This window comes from Phoca vitulina, unplaced genomic scaffold (assembly GCF_004348235.1).
Source record: "Phoca vitulina isolate PV1807 unplaced genomic scaffold, GSC_HSeal_1.0 scaffold1, whole genome shotgun sequence".
NCBI lineage: Eukaryota > Metazoa > Chordata > Mammalia > Carnivora > Phocidae > Phoca > Phoca vitulina.
The window spans coordinates 77,084,079-77,102,443 of record NW_022589704.1 but is presented as its reverse complement, the minus strand read 5'-3'; the positions used below and the strand labels follow the sequence as shown (position 1 = coordinate 77,102,443).

At 42.7% G+C, this 18,365-nt stretch overlaps 1 protein-coding gene across 6 annotated transcripts in view; it reads right to left on the bottom strand.

The window, feature by feature from the left end:
- CACNB4 (calcium voltage-gated channel auxiliary subunit beta 4) overlaps positions 1 to 18,365 on the bottom strand; it is a 242,662-nt gene that overhangs the window by 32,549 nt on the left and 191,748 nt on the right. For all 6 annotated transcript variants that reach the window (XM_032410487.1, XM_032410495.1, XM_032410519.1 and 3 more), the window contains 6 exons: positions 18,212 to 18,334; positions 10,979 to 11,109; positions 8,179 to 8,255; positions 6,642 to 6,661; positions 6,337 to 6,417; positions 4,793 to 4,851 (listed from right to left, as the gene is read on the bottom strand). In XM_032410487.1, the coding sequence (XP_032266378.1) occupies positions 4,793 to 4,851; positions 6,337 to 6,417; positions 6,642 to 6,661; positions 8,179 to 8,255; positions 10,979 to 11,109; positions 18,212 to 18,334 (491 nt within the window). The remainder of the gene's footprint in view (positions 1 to 4,792; positions 4,852 to 6,336; positions 6,418 to 6,641; positions 6,662 to 8,178; positions 8,256 to 10,978; positions 11,110 to 18,211; positions 18,335 to 18,365) is intronic.

Below are 18,365 nucleotides of genomic sequence, written 5' to 3'. Positions count from 1 at the left end.
AAGAACAGAACAGTACACTGTCAAGAGAATGGGGATGGAGGGCATACATAGATCTGAGTATTCTTCCTGGATCTTGCCTTTGCTGGGTGTGTGACCATGGACAAGTCATGTCATCTTTTGAGCATCAGTATCCTAATCAATACAATGGTGATAGCAGCTTTGCCAAACTATCTCATGGGACTGTCCATGGGAGCAAACAAGATAATATATAAAAGTGCTTTACTAAATAATTATTCATGGTGTCCTATGTTGATAGGACATAATGTATATAAGACAATTACTGGAGATTTGAAGACTGGAAAGGGACAGTTTCTTTATATACTATCCTCAGAAATTGGCAGTCTACCTTGAACTCCCAACCCCCAGAGTCCATGAAATTTATATACTTTGAGGGTGAGAGAGTCAGGTCAGACACGTTGTAATCAAAACCTGATAATGTGAATGCCTGTTTGGCATTCAAGTATTCAATTACGTATCTCTAGTGTTTGACCACCGATGAGTCTGTATTTAAAGAGAGAATGGTAGAAGGAGATGATAAGAGGGTGATACTGATTTGGAAACAGAAGGCACTGTGTTCTTTTCCATTTGTTGACTGCAGCTCCAAGTTGTTTTCATTCTGCCGTGCCTTGGCTCCTGTGTGATAGCATCAGGTGTACCCATTGCTGTTTATAAATAAATACTACCTCTCTGAGTCTCCTAAGTTGTATTCTCAGCCTCTTTTCTTCCAATTCTTTCTCAAACCCCCTTTTTTTTTTCCTTTGAGTAGCCTTTGGCTAACAACTTCCTTTAACTTTAGATCTTATCTATATAGGCTACAGGATGTTCATTTAGGATTTTTGGCCATGATCATGTTGGTTACAAAGTGTTCGACAACTGGGTGGCTCAGTTGGTTAAGCGACTGCCTTCGGCTCAGGTCATGATCCTGGAGTCCCAGGATCGAGTCCCGCATCGGGCTCCCTGCTCAGCAGGGAGTCTGCTTCTCCCTCTGACCCTCCCCCTCTCATGCTCTCTCTCTCTCTCTCATTCTCTCTCTCAAATAAATAAATAAAATCTTTAAAAAAAAAAAAAAAAAAAAAAAAGTGTTCGACAACTGCCATAGAGCTGATCTGATCTAGTTGTCAAAATGCATAAAGCAACAATTTTATTGGAATTTGAAATGATTAGCATAGGTCAACAAACGGCAGTTGGTTTGACTGCCTGCAGTTCAGACTACGAATGCTATATTCAACCAGTCGAACAAACCTCATCCTGAAGGACGATCCCCAGTGAATGTTTGTGGCATAAAATGAAGAGAGAAAATCTGCATGCCACTGTGTGTTCACCGGGCTGATGCCACGCACCTACTTCATGATCTGTGCATAGGAACTGTCACTACGTGTGGATATCCACACGGACAAAGATCCCCCCGGGAACTAGTTAGTGCTATGCTGTTCTTTTTCTTACACATATTACAGTTAGGCCCGGCAGTAACAGCCACAGCAACAACACTGTGTAGTAAGTAGCTCTCAACTAACTCAAATCATCTGAGGTATTAAAAAAGGGGCAAGTCTGTGATTTTGTAACAATCAAGCTGTTGGACTTGAATCCAATTTGTTGAAATATTTTCTAACCAGGATCTGAAAAACAGTACTGAAGAAAGCCTCTTAGCCAACGGATCCCTTTTTTGCTCTTTCTGAAAAATAGTAAGACTTTCCCTTGACTCTTTTGTCTAACCTACTGCATTCACAGCCAATTAAACACTGAGTAGGTTTCCATTAGAACATACTGTTTATGCTCTATCACTGCGCCTTCTGTGTAATTGTTCTCTTGGCTGGTTTCAGTTAAAGACTATTTGTTGTTTTCTCTCCTTTTATTAATTGGTAAAACATAATACGGCAGATTGTCATAGCTCAGAATGTAAGGCTATTTCCCACACAGCAGATGTGTCATAGTCAGTGTGAGGCTACAAGCACGTTGCTTCTTCCTTATCAAAGTCTCTACATACCCTCAGCGAATGAATTCATTACTGGTTTTTCTGCTGCACTGGCCTCTTAGGATTTGAAAGCAAGTCCACTCTGCTACTCCTGCCTTTACCATCTATCTTTTCCCAACTCTGCCGTAAATCAGAGCTCTCCAGGGCTGGGTCTCTTTCTCTGGCTATTACTTTTGCTGCTCTTTGAACCTCCCTCCTATCTCTGGATCGTCCGCTGTGCCATCAGACCGTATGGAACACTTGGCATTGACATTTTAATTCTACTTTTACTAAAACCGTCTCCAACGGTGTGTGTAAATGCTTGATGCAGCAACTCTACCCGACTCGAAACAAATCTCTGCTGTTACCATCAAATGCACTTCCTCCTTCTGGGCCTGAAAATTGAAGAAGAACCTCAGATGCTTCATTCTTGAAAATAATAATTAAGCCACTCACTTTCTCTTTGTTAAATTCTAATAGTTCCCTTCTTCTAGTCCCATAGGTCCTACCTTTCAGACCGTTAAAAACGTTGTTTATAAGGATGCTATGTGGTGACAGAAACAATCTGACACAAACAGGCTGTGTTATGGGATGGGATTTGTTTAGCTCAAGGGCTGTTAAGGGGTCACCTGATGAGGCGCTGCTCAGAACTTCCTTCGGTAAAGACACCACAGGTTAAAACCACGCAACTTTAAGCATAGCTAGAGGAAATGTTTGTGCGTGTGGCCAATAACACAGAAGACTAAGCCATGCATGTTAGCTGCCTCCAACCCACAGATTGCTGCATGAGGTAAGGGTTACGGCCCAGTCATCAGCGGGCAAGACCAACCAGGGCCACTGCCATCAAGTTAAAGAGTCAGAGTTCAGCCGTTCTTTGCAGTGCTTTTTCAAGAAGTGAAATCCCAATAACCAAACATTCTCAAACAGAAGCAGTTTATCCATCTGTTTGTAGTTGCTGAAGAAAAGAGATTACAATAAAAGGACTTTTACATTTCCACCCAACTCTAATATTCAATGCTTTTCATTTGTGTGAAACTACTTCATTCTCTACTTATCTTCTTTAAGAAAAGGGGGGATGAAGAACAGAATAAACCCATGGCTTTCTTAGTGTCTCGTGTCCACTAGATGAACGTGGCACAGATGGTTATTTGTTCCACAAAATCTATTTCCTCCTCCTCCTGGCCACATAGCTATACTACATTTCCCAGACTGCTTTGCAATTCAGCATGGCCACATGACCAGGTTCTGACCAATGAAAAGTGAGGGCCCATGTGCATCCCTTCCAGGCTGGCATGCACCTCTCCCCACCGGCTGACTGGAGAGACCACCCTCAGGGCGAGGACCCCAAATGATGGGTGGAACAAGCTTTCTGTCCATCCTCCCCTCCCCAGTATAACCCCCTCCACCTAGCTGAGGAATGCCTGTCTCAAACTGTTAAATGAGCAATAGTAAGCTCCCAGTGTGTCTGAATCATTATACGTTTTGGGGTCTATTTATTAAGGCAGCCTGGCATTCTACTAATGTACCCAGCCATTCACATAAGGGCACTGAAGCATTCTGATTCCTTGAACTAAAATCTCAATTATTGGAACCGAAATCTCAGTTTCTTTGTATGTAGTCCCAGAAACTAATGAATATTTTAAACACAATTACCCAGAAGGCTTTTCTTTTGACAAATATACACAGTTTGTACTTAAAGCATTATTATGTTTACTTTTTCCCTTAAAATACCATATTTTATTTTATTTATTTATTTTTTAAAGATTTTATTTATTTATTTGACAGAGACAGAGATAGCGAGAGCAGGAACACAAGCAGGGGGAGTGGGAGAGGGAGAAGCAGGCTTCCCGCGGAGCAGGGAGCCCGATGCGGGGCTCGATCCCAGGACCCTGGGATCATGACCTGAGCCGAAGGCAGACGCTTAACGACTGAGCCACCCAGGTGCCCTTAAAATACCATATTTTAAAAAACCTATTTGAAGCTATTTTTAAAAAATATTTGGTAGTTTGATGCATGTACCCATACTTCTCAGTACACACTATGTACATTTTCTTCATTTCTATTAAGTCTGCATTATTTGCAATGTGGTTATTTTTACAAGGAATGCATTCTGCATTGTGAGGGAGCTTAGTACTTAGTATTGAGCCAATATGGACTTTTTACCATTTCTCTGCAAAACACAGAAACTCTTTTAGGCATTTTTCACAAACCTTATATGATAAAATTATTTGATGGCTGAAGACTGAGCCATGTTAATCACAGGATATGTACAAAATATATCAATAAAATACAAGGTGATTTCTCGGTGAAATAAACCCAGAACTAAGCATCCAAACAAGTACTCTTCCCTACAAATAGTCACTTTGGGAAGCTTATGATGAAAACATTTCTTGCACTCTTCTTTTGAGGAAACTCAGTACTTTATACCTTCGTATGTACACACATACATGCATACACACACACACACACACACACACACGCATACACAGTTCCCAGCGAGTCACCACATTTATCAGAAACAATCTATATTTTCACTAAGATTTTTCATCAAATAAGTTTGGTATGAATTCACTAACAAGCAAGGAAATAAAGACAAACGCATACATTTGCTTAAAACAAATGGATTATTTTCCTTCTCAAGGTCCTTTCTCCCTTGGGGATTCAATGCTATACTTCTTAACTTCATACCTTCAGAATTCTTTCATTGTATTCTTCCCTGAATACTGAGTTAACTTTTAATTAGAGAACTTCTGCAATCACTGGAAACAGATCCACAAATCAATTTGTCACACATGTTCAGTTAAAGGAAAATAAAAATACAAAAACATCTGTATGTCTCACCTCCCATCAAACCTGTGCTTCAGGAAATCAAAGAGGGCTTTCTGCATCATGTCTGTTACCTTGGCAGAGGTGAGAAAAAAAGAATGAGGCAAACACACGCAGAGACAAGAGCACAGAGACAGAGCGTGAGAGGTCAAAGGTGAGAGAGGTGGGAGGGAAGGGCACTTTGTCTGAGCAAAGACCTCACACAGTCTGTTGTCTCCAAGGGGTGGGGTAGGTTACCATGGGGGGCATGTTTCACGCTTAACCACTTACAGTTACTCCAATTCCCCCTTGGTTGTCCTCTAGGGTGTTGAGGAATGAACCAGCAGTGTTCACTAGACCCAAGGCAGACCCCCTTCCCTTCTTAGGCGATAGGACTGCAGCCAAGAGACCACACTAAGCTGGCTTTACTCGCAAGTGCTGCCGGTCCTTGGCTCCCCTGAGTGGTGCCTGCCTCCGGGGAGGAGCAGCTAGAGCTCCTCGGGCCAGCCCTGGACTTAGCCACCGGCTTCTTGGTAGAAATTTTCCATTTCTATAGATCACTCTCCTGCTCTTCCTCTGACATTCCCCACTGAGAGGCAAAGGGGAGGGGGAGAGAAGGGAGGGAGCCAGGCAGTGGGGAGAAGGGGAGAAACAAAAGGGGATGGGATTCTTAGATCTGCCTCAAAGAGATTCATTAATTCACTCCATCAATGTGTATTCAGTAACTACTATGGGCCAGAGATTGTCCTAGCTCAGTGGGAATGGTAGGACCCTGGAGGTTGCCCACCTTTGATTTTAATGTCCCACCCCACCTATTCTTATCTATGCTAGCACAGAGTCAGAACGGCGACATCTGAAATGTAGGACATCTAAGTCTTTACTCTTTTCCTTCTTACATGGTATTGTTTAATCTCTGAACAAGTTCATTAATACTTTCAGTGGAGGTTTTTTTCCTTCTCTGTCCTTAAAATAAATAAGCAGAGAAAGCACCAGAAATATTTCGTGGGATAGGTCATCATCTTGAGCACCCAGCAAGGTGAGATTTGTTGGTGCTTTGAGGGTTTAGGTTTGCTAGCATATGTTCTCTTGTGCTGTTTATACTCAATTATTTCTTTATTTTTAATTTTTTTTAAGTAAGCTCTATGCCCAACGTGGGGCTTGAACTCATGACCCGGAGATCAAGAGTTGCATGCTCTACCACTGAGCCAGCCAGGTGCCCCCATACTTGATTATTTCTAATAGTAATGGGAATGGTTGAGACAGATAAAGTCCTTCACTTTGAATTTAATGCAGAGCAAACCAGAATATTTGACCAGAATATTTGACCAGAATATTTCATTATAAACGTTTTAAGGGATATATTTCTAAACAAAGAGATACATATAAGGTGATAAGTGTGCCAGAGAAGGAAGCAAGAGTGAAGGGTCACATAAGCCCCATACTGTGCCACCCGCCTTCCCAGGAGGCGACTTGGCTCCATCAGTACCTCTATGTAAGCAGACCCTGGAGGAGCAAGCTCCCAACAGCTGTCTCTTAGGTTCTTGATCAAGAACTGAAGCATAACAGACTGGTATTTGTACCTCATAACCCTTCAGTGACGGCCCCACTAACACCACCGGACGCATGGATGGCACAACATCGTAAGGAGGAATGTGCTCCGTCTGAAAAAGATGATTTGACATGCATGACAAGGTGAGGCTAAGCACACCTCCTCAACAGCCACAGAATTCATAATTCTCAGGTCAAACGAGAAATGATTACCACAGGTCCCCACCAAGGAGGCTCATCCCTTATTTTATAGCCATTTGGGTCACTGAAATGGAGCATTGCAGGCATGTATGGATAGAAACCTTAACAGTAGATTTAAAAAGGAAACACAACTTACCACTTTTTGCTTCTGTTTTGCTAAAAGACAACAATGAGAGCCATATCAAAATATGTAATCTCTGTAAATGATAGTACATGATTTTAAAAGATGGAAGAATGTACCGATTTGTCCCTATAATTCTCATCATCTCACAATTACCCACTCTGCAGAACACTACTCTATTATTTCATTCTGGACAAGACAATTTTGAAGAAAAATGACAGAAAAATGGAAAAAAAAAAAAAACCCAGACAGTTTCCTCCTTGTACGAATGACCTTATATCCTGATTTCATGATGGGTGTGGAGGGTGCGCTTCATAACAACACCGGAAGTTCTGGGCCAGCCATGGGCCATAGGATGTTCCCTGCTGGACACAGCATACAGTGTAGCTGAGAACAACGTGGACAAATAAAATTTCATAAAAAGGAACTAAGAATAACAATTTGGGTAAAAATGATCCTCACCACAATCACTAGTTAGTTTTGGATTTATAATTTTGATGAACCATGAGAAAATTTTGCAGTCCTTTATGTGTTTGTAAGTTTTCTGCCTACTTTCCAGGATATTGACACATATTTCCTACCATGTTGTTGTTAATTTCAAATAAATTTATAACCGGTTATTCCTGTTCTTTGTTTGCAATAGTGCAAAGCTACAATGACCTAAATGTCCAATAAATGGGGATGAGGCAAAATATTTCGATATCTGATTAAACTGGTTTTGTGGTCATCCAAGTAGGTCCAGTCCATTTGGGGACAACTCAGAGACCTAGTTCAGTTCAGAGACCGGGAGATCAGGAAGGATCCACACCAACAAGAACCCAGTACTCAGAACTACCCCAGAACCAATCACGTTTACTGCAGTTATGGTAGTCCAGGATAGACCTTGGACTTGTCCTTCTGAGTTGGTAATACAGGATGCCTTAATCAGCATCAATTCTGGGCCAGCACAAATTAGACTACAGGAGTCAGAGAATGTGGTAGAAGAAAAATTCCTGCTTGAATACCTCCATAATTACCAAATATATAACAACTCCTGATTGGACCACCACTATCCCTTCATTTCCATTATCTGCTGTCCAAATAGAAATGAGGTCATCCAGGCCCATTCTCTGTTTCAACCCTCCCAATCTCCACAGCCCAGGCTGTACCATCCTAAAGTTCCCCATGGAGACTGGAACAGAGCATTTTCTTGAGAGTCTACAACTTTTTTTTCTTTTTAATTGGCCTTCACCATCTTAAAGTCTGTTGGTTTCTTGGGTGGAATAATGAACTTGCTTCAGATTGAAATGCACAATGGACAGTTACTGGCTCTGGGGGGTAAATAAGATTTTTCAAAATTAGATTATAATGCTCTGAGTTTTTAGTATTAATAAGTACCCTTTAAATAGAATCAAATTACTATAGAAAGCAAATGAGCAATGAAATATTAAGTAGAAGAATCTCTTAAATCAAGGCTTTAAATTGTTTCCAAATTAGTAGAAATACTTTCTGTATGTTCAAATAGTAAGAAAGAAAAACATTCCATTAAAAAGAGTTAAACTAAAACCCTCACCTGTTGATGTGGGTGTTGCTCGAAACGTCCCTGATACCATTTCTCCAAGACTTGAAGAAGAGTTTCCACTGGATTTCCTAGTATATAGAAAAGGAACTTAGGACTCATTCCCCAGATTCCTTGCAAATAGAACTTGAGAGTACAAACCTTTCTTTGGCCTAAATCCTACTGAATAATTCAAAACACATAAAATCCTGCTTTGGAGAAGAACTTCAAGATTCTGTCCAAATGTTTTCTTTGACCTATTATTTCTCAGAGAAGGTGGGGAACTAACTGGGACCTGGAAATACTTTGCAAAAGTATCTCTCCTAGTCATTCAATGCAGAAATTAGGCAGAAAAATCAAGGACAGAACCACTCTTGTGAACTGATGCTTAACTAATACCAGTCACCAGTTGGATGCATCAGTTGGATGTCAAACATAGCTCAAAACAAGCTGTAAGAGCTAGAAGAAGCATTTCTTTTTAAAAAGTGATTATATGATGGGGTGCCTGGGTGGCTCAGTTGGTTAAGTATCTGCCTTCTGCTCAGATCATGATCCCAGGATCCTGGGATCGAGCCTCAAGCCGGGCTCCCTGCTTGGTGGGGAGCCTGCTTCTCCCTCTCCCTCTGCCTGCCACTCCCCTTGCTTGTGCTCACTCTTTATCTGTGTCAAATAAATAAAATCTTTTTTAAAAAAGTGATTATATGGGAGTCAAAATTAAGAGAAGAGGGTAATAATATAATAATATTATTTGTGACCTAGAATGGAAGATTTTTCCATTGGTCTCCTCATGTGGCTTTGGAAGCTTCCCAGGAGCCCACAGAGGCCCTTGGGAACCCACCTTCCTATTTCTCCAGTGTTCTTCCCTCTCAGTGCTTGAGAGTATCGTCCCTAGGTCAGAACAATCCCAATTCTCATCCTGGCTTTGCCAATTGCTAGTTACAGGATCTTGGCATATTATATTTCATGTCTTTGAGCCTCAGTTTCCCTATCTATAGAAGAGGTTACACCTCATAGGGTTGGTATAAAGAAAGTGAGCTCTTGGTTTTACTCTTTTAGTTCAAAAGTACATAATAACATTATTGTTTTTAAAGATTTTATTCATTTATTTTAGAGAGAGAGAGAGTGGGAGCAGGGGTAGGAGCAGAGGGAGAGAGGGGATCTCAAGCAGGCTCCAACAAGAGGTCAATCTCACAATCTCAAGATCATCACCTGAGCTGAGATCAAGAGTCGGACACTTAACTGACTGAGCCACCCAGGGTCCCCAGTACATAATAACATTATGAAATAATAATAATAAAATAACAACTTTGGAAATGATAATAATACATTTATTATTTCATTCAACAAATATTTATTGAGTATCCACTGTTCTAGAAACTAGGAATACAACAGTAGGGGGAAAAGACAAAATCCCTTCCTTACAGAGACAGATTTTAGCAGAGATATCACTATCAAACAGATGAACAGGTAAGTACATAGTATTTCTGACAGTAGTAAGTGCAATGGAGGAAACTAAGTCAGGAGAGGGACAGGAAATAAAGGAAGGGAAGTGGGTACAATTTTAAAGATGGTGGCCGGAAAGGGGTCAGTGGAAAGGTGATATTTAACAAAGATCTGAAGCAGATGAAGGAGTGAGCTGGTGGAAATATGAAGAAAAGGGCTCCAGTAAGAAGAAGTGCAAAGGTCCTGAGGTAGGAACATATGTTCCTGATTTGTTTAAGGAGCAGCAAGAGATAAACAGTCAACAGGAGGAAATAAGAAGAATTAATAATCAATAATATTATAGGCATGTTAGATACTAAAAAAGATTTATAATTAAAAGTTGGGCGAGGCACCTGAGTGGATCAGTCGGTTCAGCGTCTCTTGATCTCAGCTCAGGTCTTGATCTCAGGGTCATGAGTTCAAGCCCCGCTTTGGGCTCCATGATGGGCATGGAGCCTACTTAAAAAAAATTAAAAATTAAAATTAAAAAAAGTGGGGCTAACTATATTTTTGGGATATCTTATCACTGTTTAAGAAGTTCCCATTAAGACAAAGGCAAAAGGACCCCTAAAGAACAGAGGAGCTTCTGAAGCAGAAAAGGATCCAACAGAAAAAGTTGAGAGTCAAGAGAAAGACCTGCTTCTATTTTAGGTCTTTCAAAAAATGATAATACATATCAAATTCATGCTTCAGTGTAGGTTCACAATATACACAGGCTCAGTATGATTCTGATTTCTCTTTTCTCAGGCTTTGCGTGTATCCCAGGGATCCCTGGGACCTACGAATACCTGCACTCTGAGATTTCTGTGGCTGTTTCATTAGTTCACTAGAGGTTGATTCATCCCAAGTTAGACGGTGTCTCCATCCCATTACCAAGAGATGGCAGATGTCCTGGGTGGAGAAAGGTGTTTCTAGAGCCAGGACGGTGGCACGTGTACCGTTGCATTCCACGCCCACTTGAAAGGGGGTCTCTGAGAGTTAACCAGGAAGGGCCCTGATGCCGGGTCAGGCCAGGTTCCCACCTGTACTGAGAAAGAAGGCCTCATATGACTCGTGGAGGAGAGCTTAATTTCCAAGGAAGGTTTGCTGAGGCCACAGAAAAGTCTCCACTGAGGAATTCGTGTTGATGTCCGTGATGTGAGGCTCGAGGATGCAGTGGGGAGAGTGAACTCTCTGAAACCCCTCTGTGTCAATTTCAGAAACGCCTCATACACAGACAAGTACATTTTACTCCAAAAGCATACATTTTTAACTTAATAAGCAAACTGGAAAACATCATCTTATTTTTCTACCCATCTCCCCAAATAAGTTTATAGAAACAAAGGAGCCTTACCCTCCGTGAAAACGTCCCCTTTTTTGTTCTTGCTGAATCCGTATGTTCTCCAGTCTAAGCGGACTTGGGATGAAGCCAATTTCACAGCCCTCTTTCACCAGCCTTCCTATCCACCAATCATTGTTATATTTCTGGAATGCAGATATAAAACTGCTATCAGTAGTAATTCACTTATCTTCACATCCCATTAATTAATTTCTGAGGACCAGAAGAACCAAATACTGTTTATATTATACTATATTGCATATAAACCCTATTTATATTATATCATACTATGTTATATATATCTAAGCGTCCACAGACTAAAGCCAAAGTCTGCAAACTTTTTACCTAAAGGCCCAGATAGTAAATATTTTAGGTTTTGCAGGCCTCGTGGTCTCCGTTGCAACTTCTTACATCTGCTATTGTCACATGCACATGGCCATAGACAATACATAAAAAAGTGAGCATGGCTCTGTTTCAGTTAGCCTTTTCTTTCTAAAAAAAGACTGCAGACTGGAATCAGCCTGCACACCACAGTTTGCTAATTCCTGGACTAAAGTTGGGTCCTAACCTTTGGATTCCTTTGGTCCTTGTCAAGAAGCCCTAACCAGTTCTTAAGAAATAGATTTTAGAGGGAAAACTATGCATCAATGTAACTGGAACCCTGGAGAACAAGACAGACAAATCTGAGATGAAATACATTCAACTGTCAGTTATTTGTCAAAAGATTTCCGGTAAAGATTCCATGATATTGTCTGTAATCTACTCTCATTGGAGAATTGTAATCTTTCAAATATAGGTTTACAAATTCAGATCCATCTCATTACCTGATGAAAAAGAAGGCTACTCTTACAAAGGTTAAGCATATTGTATATATGTGGAATTTTTGAAATAATCTCCAAATGGCCTGAAGTCCAATAGGAACACCAGGATTTCCATTTACATAAAGTTCCATGACACGTAAAATCAGAAAATAAATCCACGCAGAGGCTTCAGCCAGTATGGGGTAAGACTCTGTGAACATGATCCTATTCAGTGGGTGAGCAAAATACATTTGTAATTACAGATTTGCTGAAGCCTAGATCAGAAGACATATTTAATCCAAGCCACCTTTCTCAAGGGAAGGTTTCAGGTAGGTGATTTTTAGAAAGCAGGTATCAGTCCTATTGTTTACATCCTCCAGAGATGATGCCAAAAACTTTGTCTTCATCAGTGTTAGGCAAGGTAACTTTCTCATTGATCCAAGAAGTATCTGGATTTTTTTTCCGAAATGAAAAACTATATGTAGTATACTTTGCCTAGCTCAGAGAAAAGTGAAATTTATATGTATACGACACTGACACATTGTGAAGGAGAAATGGTTTCATTAACTCACTGCAGCATGAAATTCTGCATAGCTGTGAGTAATTCTCAGCATCAGCCTCACACTCAAAAGCAAAACGATATGGCTTAGGGATTTGGCCTTTATTATGCACACAGCTCCTGCATGAGGCATGCATGGCACATAGTATGAGACTGCACTTCAGGAATGTGGGTTGAGGGGGACACATGGGTGGCTCAGCCCATTAAGCGTCCACCTTTGGCTCGGGTCATGATCCCAGAGTCCTGGGATTGAGTCCTGCATCGGGCTCCCTGCTCAGCAGGGAGCCTGCCTCTCCCTCTCCCTCTGCCTGCCGCTCCCCCTGCTTCCCCTGCTTGTGTTCGCTCTCTCTGACAAATAAATAAATAAAATCTTAAAAAAAAAAAAAGAAATGTGAGTTGACCTAATATAAAATCTTGAACAATCGAAGTCTTGATTTTTCCCATCTTCCCATCCTGTATTTCAGGATAACAGGCCTGAAATAACAGGCCTGTTTATTTTGGAATCAATAAAAGGCAAGGAGGCCCTTTTAGAATCTTTGGTGCACAGGTCTGGAATGTAAATCTTCTTGTGGTGGGAACAAAGCAGACTATGAGTCAGAGTGTCCTAGGGTTTAAGTTACTTCCTGAACCGTAAGTTAGCCCGCTGGAACACTAATTTATTAAACGGTACCCAAGCGACCTTAAAGGGCTTCCAGAAATGGTTCATGGCAACTTCCCAATCTTTTAGCTTCGTTGTAGGAAGCAGCTAAAGCTCAGTGAGAATCTGGCTCAATGGAAACGACAGTTCTCTGACTACCCAGCAGGAAGTTGCCACATAGATTCAAGAGCTTCACACGCTCATCATTTGGTGAATGTGATAAGCAGACCTGCAGCTTTTCTCCGAGTTTAAGCTTCTCATTACTGAAAAAGTGCTTAAAGCCGTGCATAAGAGATGGCCGTCTAGATGAGAGAGGAGAGGAGAGGCGACAACTTGATTACAGAAATGTGTTCATCTGCGTGGATGCTCCAGAAACGCATGCGAGGGGTTCTGGGAAGGTCACCTTAGTGTTGTTCCAATCCTTCTCATTCTCATTTCCCGAACATGATTAACACTTTCTCTAAGATGTTTTCTTATCGGATATTTCAAGATCTGAAAACAAGGGCTCTAATCCACGTAGAATTACCAGCTCAATACCATACATCAAACTGCCCGTCTGACAAGAAAGTCACTGATCGAGGAACATATAAATCAAAAAAGCAACCAACAGGACAAACTGAGAATACCGATGGAATGGAGGAAAGCATTAACATACAGCAAGGTTGGAATGTGGGTGTGAGTGGGTGTGCATAAAATCTGTGAGAACTTCTCTTACCTTTTAGAGTTCTGCTTCTCCTTGGAAACAATGGGTGTTAGCAACTAATGAATAAGGTTTGGTCATTTTGGATGGAAATGGTGAGACAATCCACTTAACCACTCAGATGCTGGGGCACATGGTTCAGGCTTGGGGTCCTTGCTTACCAGGCAAATGTGGATATCCTCACCTCATACACCTTGAGGACATGGAAATCAAGTCTTTGCTACCCCAGCTTCCTGTTAGCAAGGCTCTGAACCACGTGTGTCTGCACCCATCCTCTCCCAGCATGTTACAATGAGTAGTGGTCCCCTTCCTATCAAAAATCTTACCCCCCACCAACTTGGGGGTCTGGATCCCACCCTTCTTGCCTACTCAAAAACTGTACTTCTCTGCCTATCTTTCCTTTCCCATCAACCCTCCCTCTCTCTGTTAATATCAGCACGTGCAGGTGCTCCAGGAGCTCCCATCTCGAAAGAAAACTTTTGACTTCACATCCTCCTCAGTATACTACCTGGTCAGTGTCAACTTCCTTGAAAGTATGCTCTACGCTAGCTAAACATACTTCCTAACTCCCCTTCCCTCCTCATCCCCCTTCATTTGGCTTCCAGACAATCGTCCCAATGACTTCCGTGCCGCTGACCGCCATGTTGCCAACCCAACGTCCATTCCTCACTCCTCATCTTAGGGTACATGTCATAGCATTCACCACAGCATTCACTTCCTCCTTTGGGACACACTCCTCTCTTGATGCCCATGCATCACCCTGTCCTGGTTTTCGTCCTGTATGTCAGGCTTCTCCTGTTCCATTTCCTCATTTGTTGAGTCATTTCACGTAGCCCACCTCTGCAGGATGGAATTCCTTTGGGTTTGATGTCGGGCTGCCTTCTCTTCTCCCTCTACTCCCTCTTTAGGTGACTTCGATCATTAACACAGCTTTAAATGCCACACATAAACTAATGACCTAAAACGACATCTTTGGCCCAACCCTTTCCTCGAAGTTCCAGATTCTTATATCTAACTTCTACTTGATATGTCCTTTGAGATGTCCCCTCCCCATCTGTCCTTTCCCCACCTTAGTCTTCTCCATCCCCATTGCTCAATTCACAAACCTTGATTTCCTTGATCATGCGTGATTTCTCCCTCACTCTTAGTTTCTTCGCCTGGTCCATCACCACCACTCTTCACTGAATGTCTGCAAAAGATCTCAAATCTGTCTACTTCTTTCCATCTCACTGCTGCCATGCTGGCTCAGTTCTGTTAGAATGGTTCTAATGGTCTCCCTGATTCCATACTTATCCCACCCCAATCCATGGTCTCCACAACAATCAGAGTAGCCTTTAAAAAAATAATAAATTCATCCCACTCCTTTGCTTTTAAAGTCTTCAATGGCTTCTTATTGCACTCAGAATAAAATCTAAAGTCTCATCATCACTTTAAGGTCCTCTTTGACCTGTGCCCTGCTTACTTCTACGACTATCTCCTGCTACTAGGTCCCTGGCTCACTGCATTACAGCCATATGGCTTTCTTCTAGTTAACTGATTGTGCCAGGCTTTTCTCCTACCACAGGGCCTTTGCACATGGTGTTTCCTCTCCCTAGAAGACCTCCTCTTGCTCTTTTTAAGGTTGGCTCCTCTTCATCTTTCAAGTGTCTACTTAAAGGTCACATTGTCCAAAAGGCCTTCTCTGATCACCCCTGTATTTAAAAGTATATATAACAGCCTCATCCCTATGTTTTAAATTTTTTAGCATCTGCTTCATTTTTCCCCCCAATTTGGAATTATTTATTTGTTCATGATCTGTCTCCCCACTAGAATTTCAGCCCACGAGGGGAGGGAATCTGTCTTTATTGATAGCTATCAGACAACATCTGCCAGGGCCTGGCACATACTTGAACACAAATGTTCAAGAACTGTATCTTGAATGAATACCTGAACAAAGGAACAAATGTAGATAGAGCCTCACCCAGCTCACATGGGCACAAGGCAAAGACAGACATCTGTGGACATCCAGATGTTTGACCTACTTGCTATCAAGTGGTTGAAGTGTTAAAACTATGTATATGTCTCGGTGTCACCAATGCCATTGTAGAATGCAGAGCTTCAAAGACAACGATTTGCAAAATTGTTACATATTTACCACGTGCATCTCATTTTAGACTGGGGGTAAGTGCAGGTATTTCAGCGATGTGGAGTGATTTTTTTTTTTTTAAGATTTTATTTGTCAGAGAAAGAGAGCACAAGCAGGGGAAGCAGGGGGAGCGGCAGGCCAAGGGAGAGGGAGAAGCAGGCTCCCCGCCGAGTGGGGAGCCTGATGAGGGGCCCGATCCCAGGACCCCGGATCATGACCTGAGCAGAAGGCAGACGCTTAACGACTGAGCCACCCAGGCGCCCCTGAGTGATGGGTTTTTATTGACCACACTGCCTCCGGTTTCACTTTACTGTCCCACTCTCTTTTTTGGAGGGGCATGAGGGCTTGCCTACTTTGCCAGTGTATGCCACCAGCCCCGTCGGGAAGTTCCTTGCAGAACAAGGCAGGCAAGACTGTGCTCCTGACTCGGCCTAATCCTTGTGTCCGTCTTCCAGATGCCGTCCCTCCCCTCTACTCCAGCCCTTCACTCAATCTGCGATCCTTCCAATATATTTCACTGGGTTCAACAGCTCAGCATGGACAACATGCTGCAATCTTTCCTATCTTCAAAAAATAAAAAAGCAGGGGCGCCTGGGTGGCTCAGTTGTTAAGCGTCTGCCTTCGGCTCAGGTCATGATCCCAGGGTCCTGGGATCGAGCCCCGCATAAGGCTCTCTGCTCAGCGGGAAGCCTGCTTCTCCCTCTCCACTCGCCCTGCTTGTGTTCCCTCTCGCTGTGTCTCTCTGTGTCAAATAAATAAAATCTTTAAAAAAAAAAAAATAAATAAATAAATAAATAAAAAAAAAATAAAAAAGCAAATAAACATTTAAAAACACTCCCTTGATTCTATACTACCTTTTTCTGGCTACAATGCATTCTCCTTTTCAACTCAACGCTTTTAGGAAGAGTAAATTGCAATTCCTCTCCTCTGGCCTCCAGGTTATGTGGGTAAAGGCCTGTTAAGTGTCTTGACGGGGCTTTCACAGCACCCCAGACACAGTGTACCTAAAAGCCAATTCACAACCACATCCATCTTGCAGCAAGGCTTCTCCCCTCCCTGCCCTCTTCATACTCCCACCCGCTCATCCCCAGAGTGCCCCCCGCCTTCTTTATTTTAAAAGCTGACACCACCCTCTACTCTTTCTCGTGAGCTGTAAAACTGGCCTTTCTCTATCCTTCCTTTCTCTCTATTTCACTTTCTCCACTAGCGTGGCCCATGTGAAATCTCCCAGTCCTGTCTGTCTGCCTCTTCACTCTCCCTCCAAGCTGATCCCTCTCTCCAGCCTCTCTGCTGCAATCTCGGTCCAGCCTCTGCAACACTCCCTCGATCATCAGAGTTAGTATGCTAAGACACAGGCTGGTGGCACCTGTCTAGTATTTAAAATTCCTCTCCAGCCCACTGCCTGGTGACAAAGTCCAGGCTTCTTGTCAGGGCCAAAGAGGTCCTTTCTTATCAGGCCCTGCCTCTGTGACCTGGCCCATCCCCTGGACCACTCCCTACCTCCCACCCTCCAGCCAGGCTGCACTGCTCCTGGCTGTTCCTTCTACCTGATCCACCCCCACACCCAGCCAGCCTGAACTCCCTCAGGCTTCACCATTTCTGTAGAGCTCCCAGCCCCCTGACCCTCCTTTCCCCAGCCACGTGGTCCCTTCTGCTCTTTCTTCAGGTTCCCACAACAACTATTCAATTTTTCTACAATAGAACTTGTCATCCAGGGCAGAAACTAGGCACCTGCCAGTGTTTCCCCCCAGACTCAGAGGTCCCGGGCAGCGGGGACAGTGTGCCTTCATCTCTATCTCTCGATGCCCAGCACAATGTCTGAGATGAAGTAGGATTTCAATTTAGGTTGACTAAATGGAAGTTTTTGATGTCATCATTCCACCTTTCAAGTTGCAAGGCCTCAGGTCCTCCCTGTACCTCTCGATCCCTTAAGCTTTCTGTTTCCCAAAGTCCTCTGCCCTCTTCTTAGCTTTAACACTTTAATTATTAATTATACTCTCTAGTGTTGGTTCGAAGGTCAAGGTCCACAGGATTACAGCAGAGATATTTATAACTACAATATCGCTTGTAAATGGTCCCTCATGGGTAGGTGCCATGCCACCAAACTCATGTTTCCCTAAGTTGGATCTGCAGACCTGTGGCTCTGCAGTCGTACAAGGTGATTAAAAGGTGACCAGGGGACCACAGGTCTGTCCTAAATCCACCCTATGATGACGGTGATCCAATGTTTTAAATGTGTGATCATGCAAGCAATGATCTCAGTCTTCTAAATCTCAGTGAGAATCAATGGATTTGGAAAGCCCAGCAAATTAAATGAGGTAACACACTGACAGCTCCTCAGGGCTCCTCTTGGTTCAGTTTGGTTCAGAGCCAATCCCGGCTCTCGCCTTATGGCAGATTAAGGGATGCAGAGAGTCCTACATTTACCTCTTTAATGTGGAGAAAGTCCTTGGCATCAAAGGAAATGGCCGTGCTCGGAACAGGCACATCCTCATCCAAGGCACCACAGTAGCTCACGTTCGTCTTCACGGCAAATGCTACAGGCTTGGACTGGGGGTAGAACCATGGCACAAGGATGGAG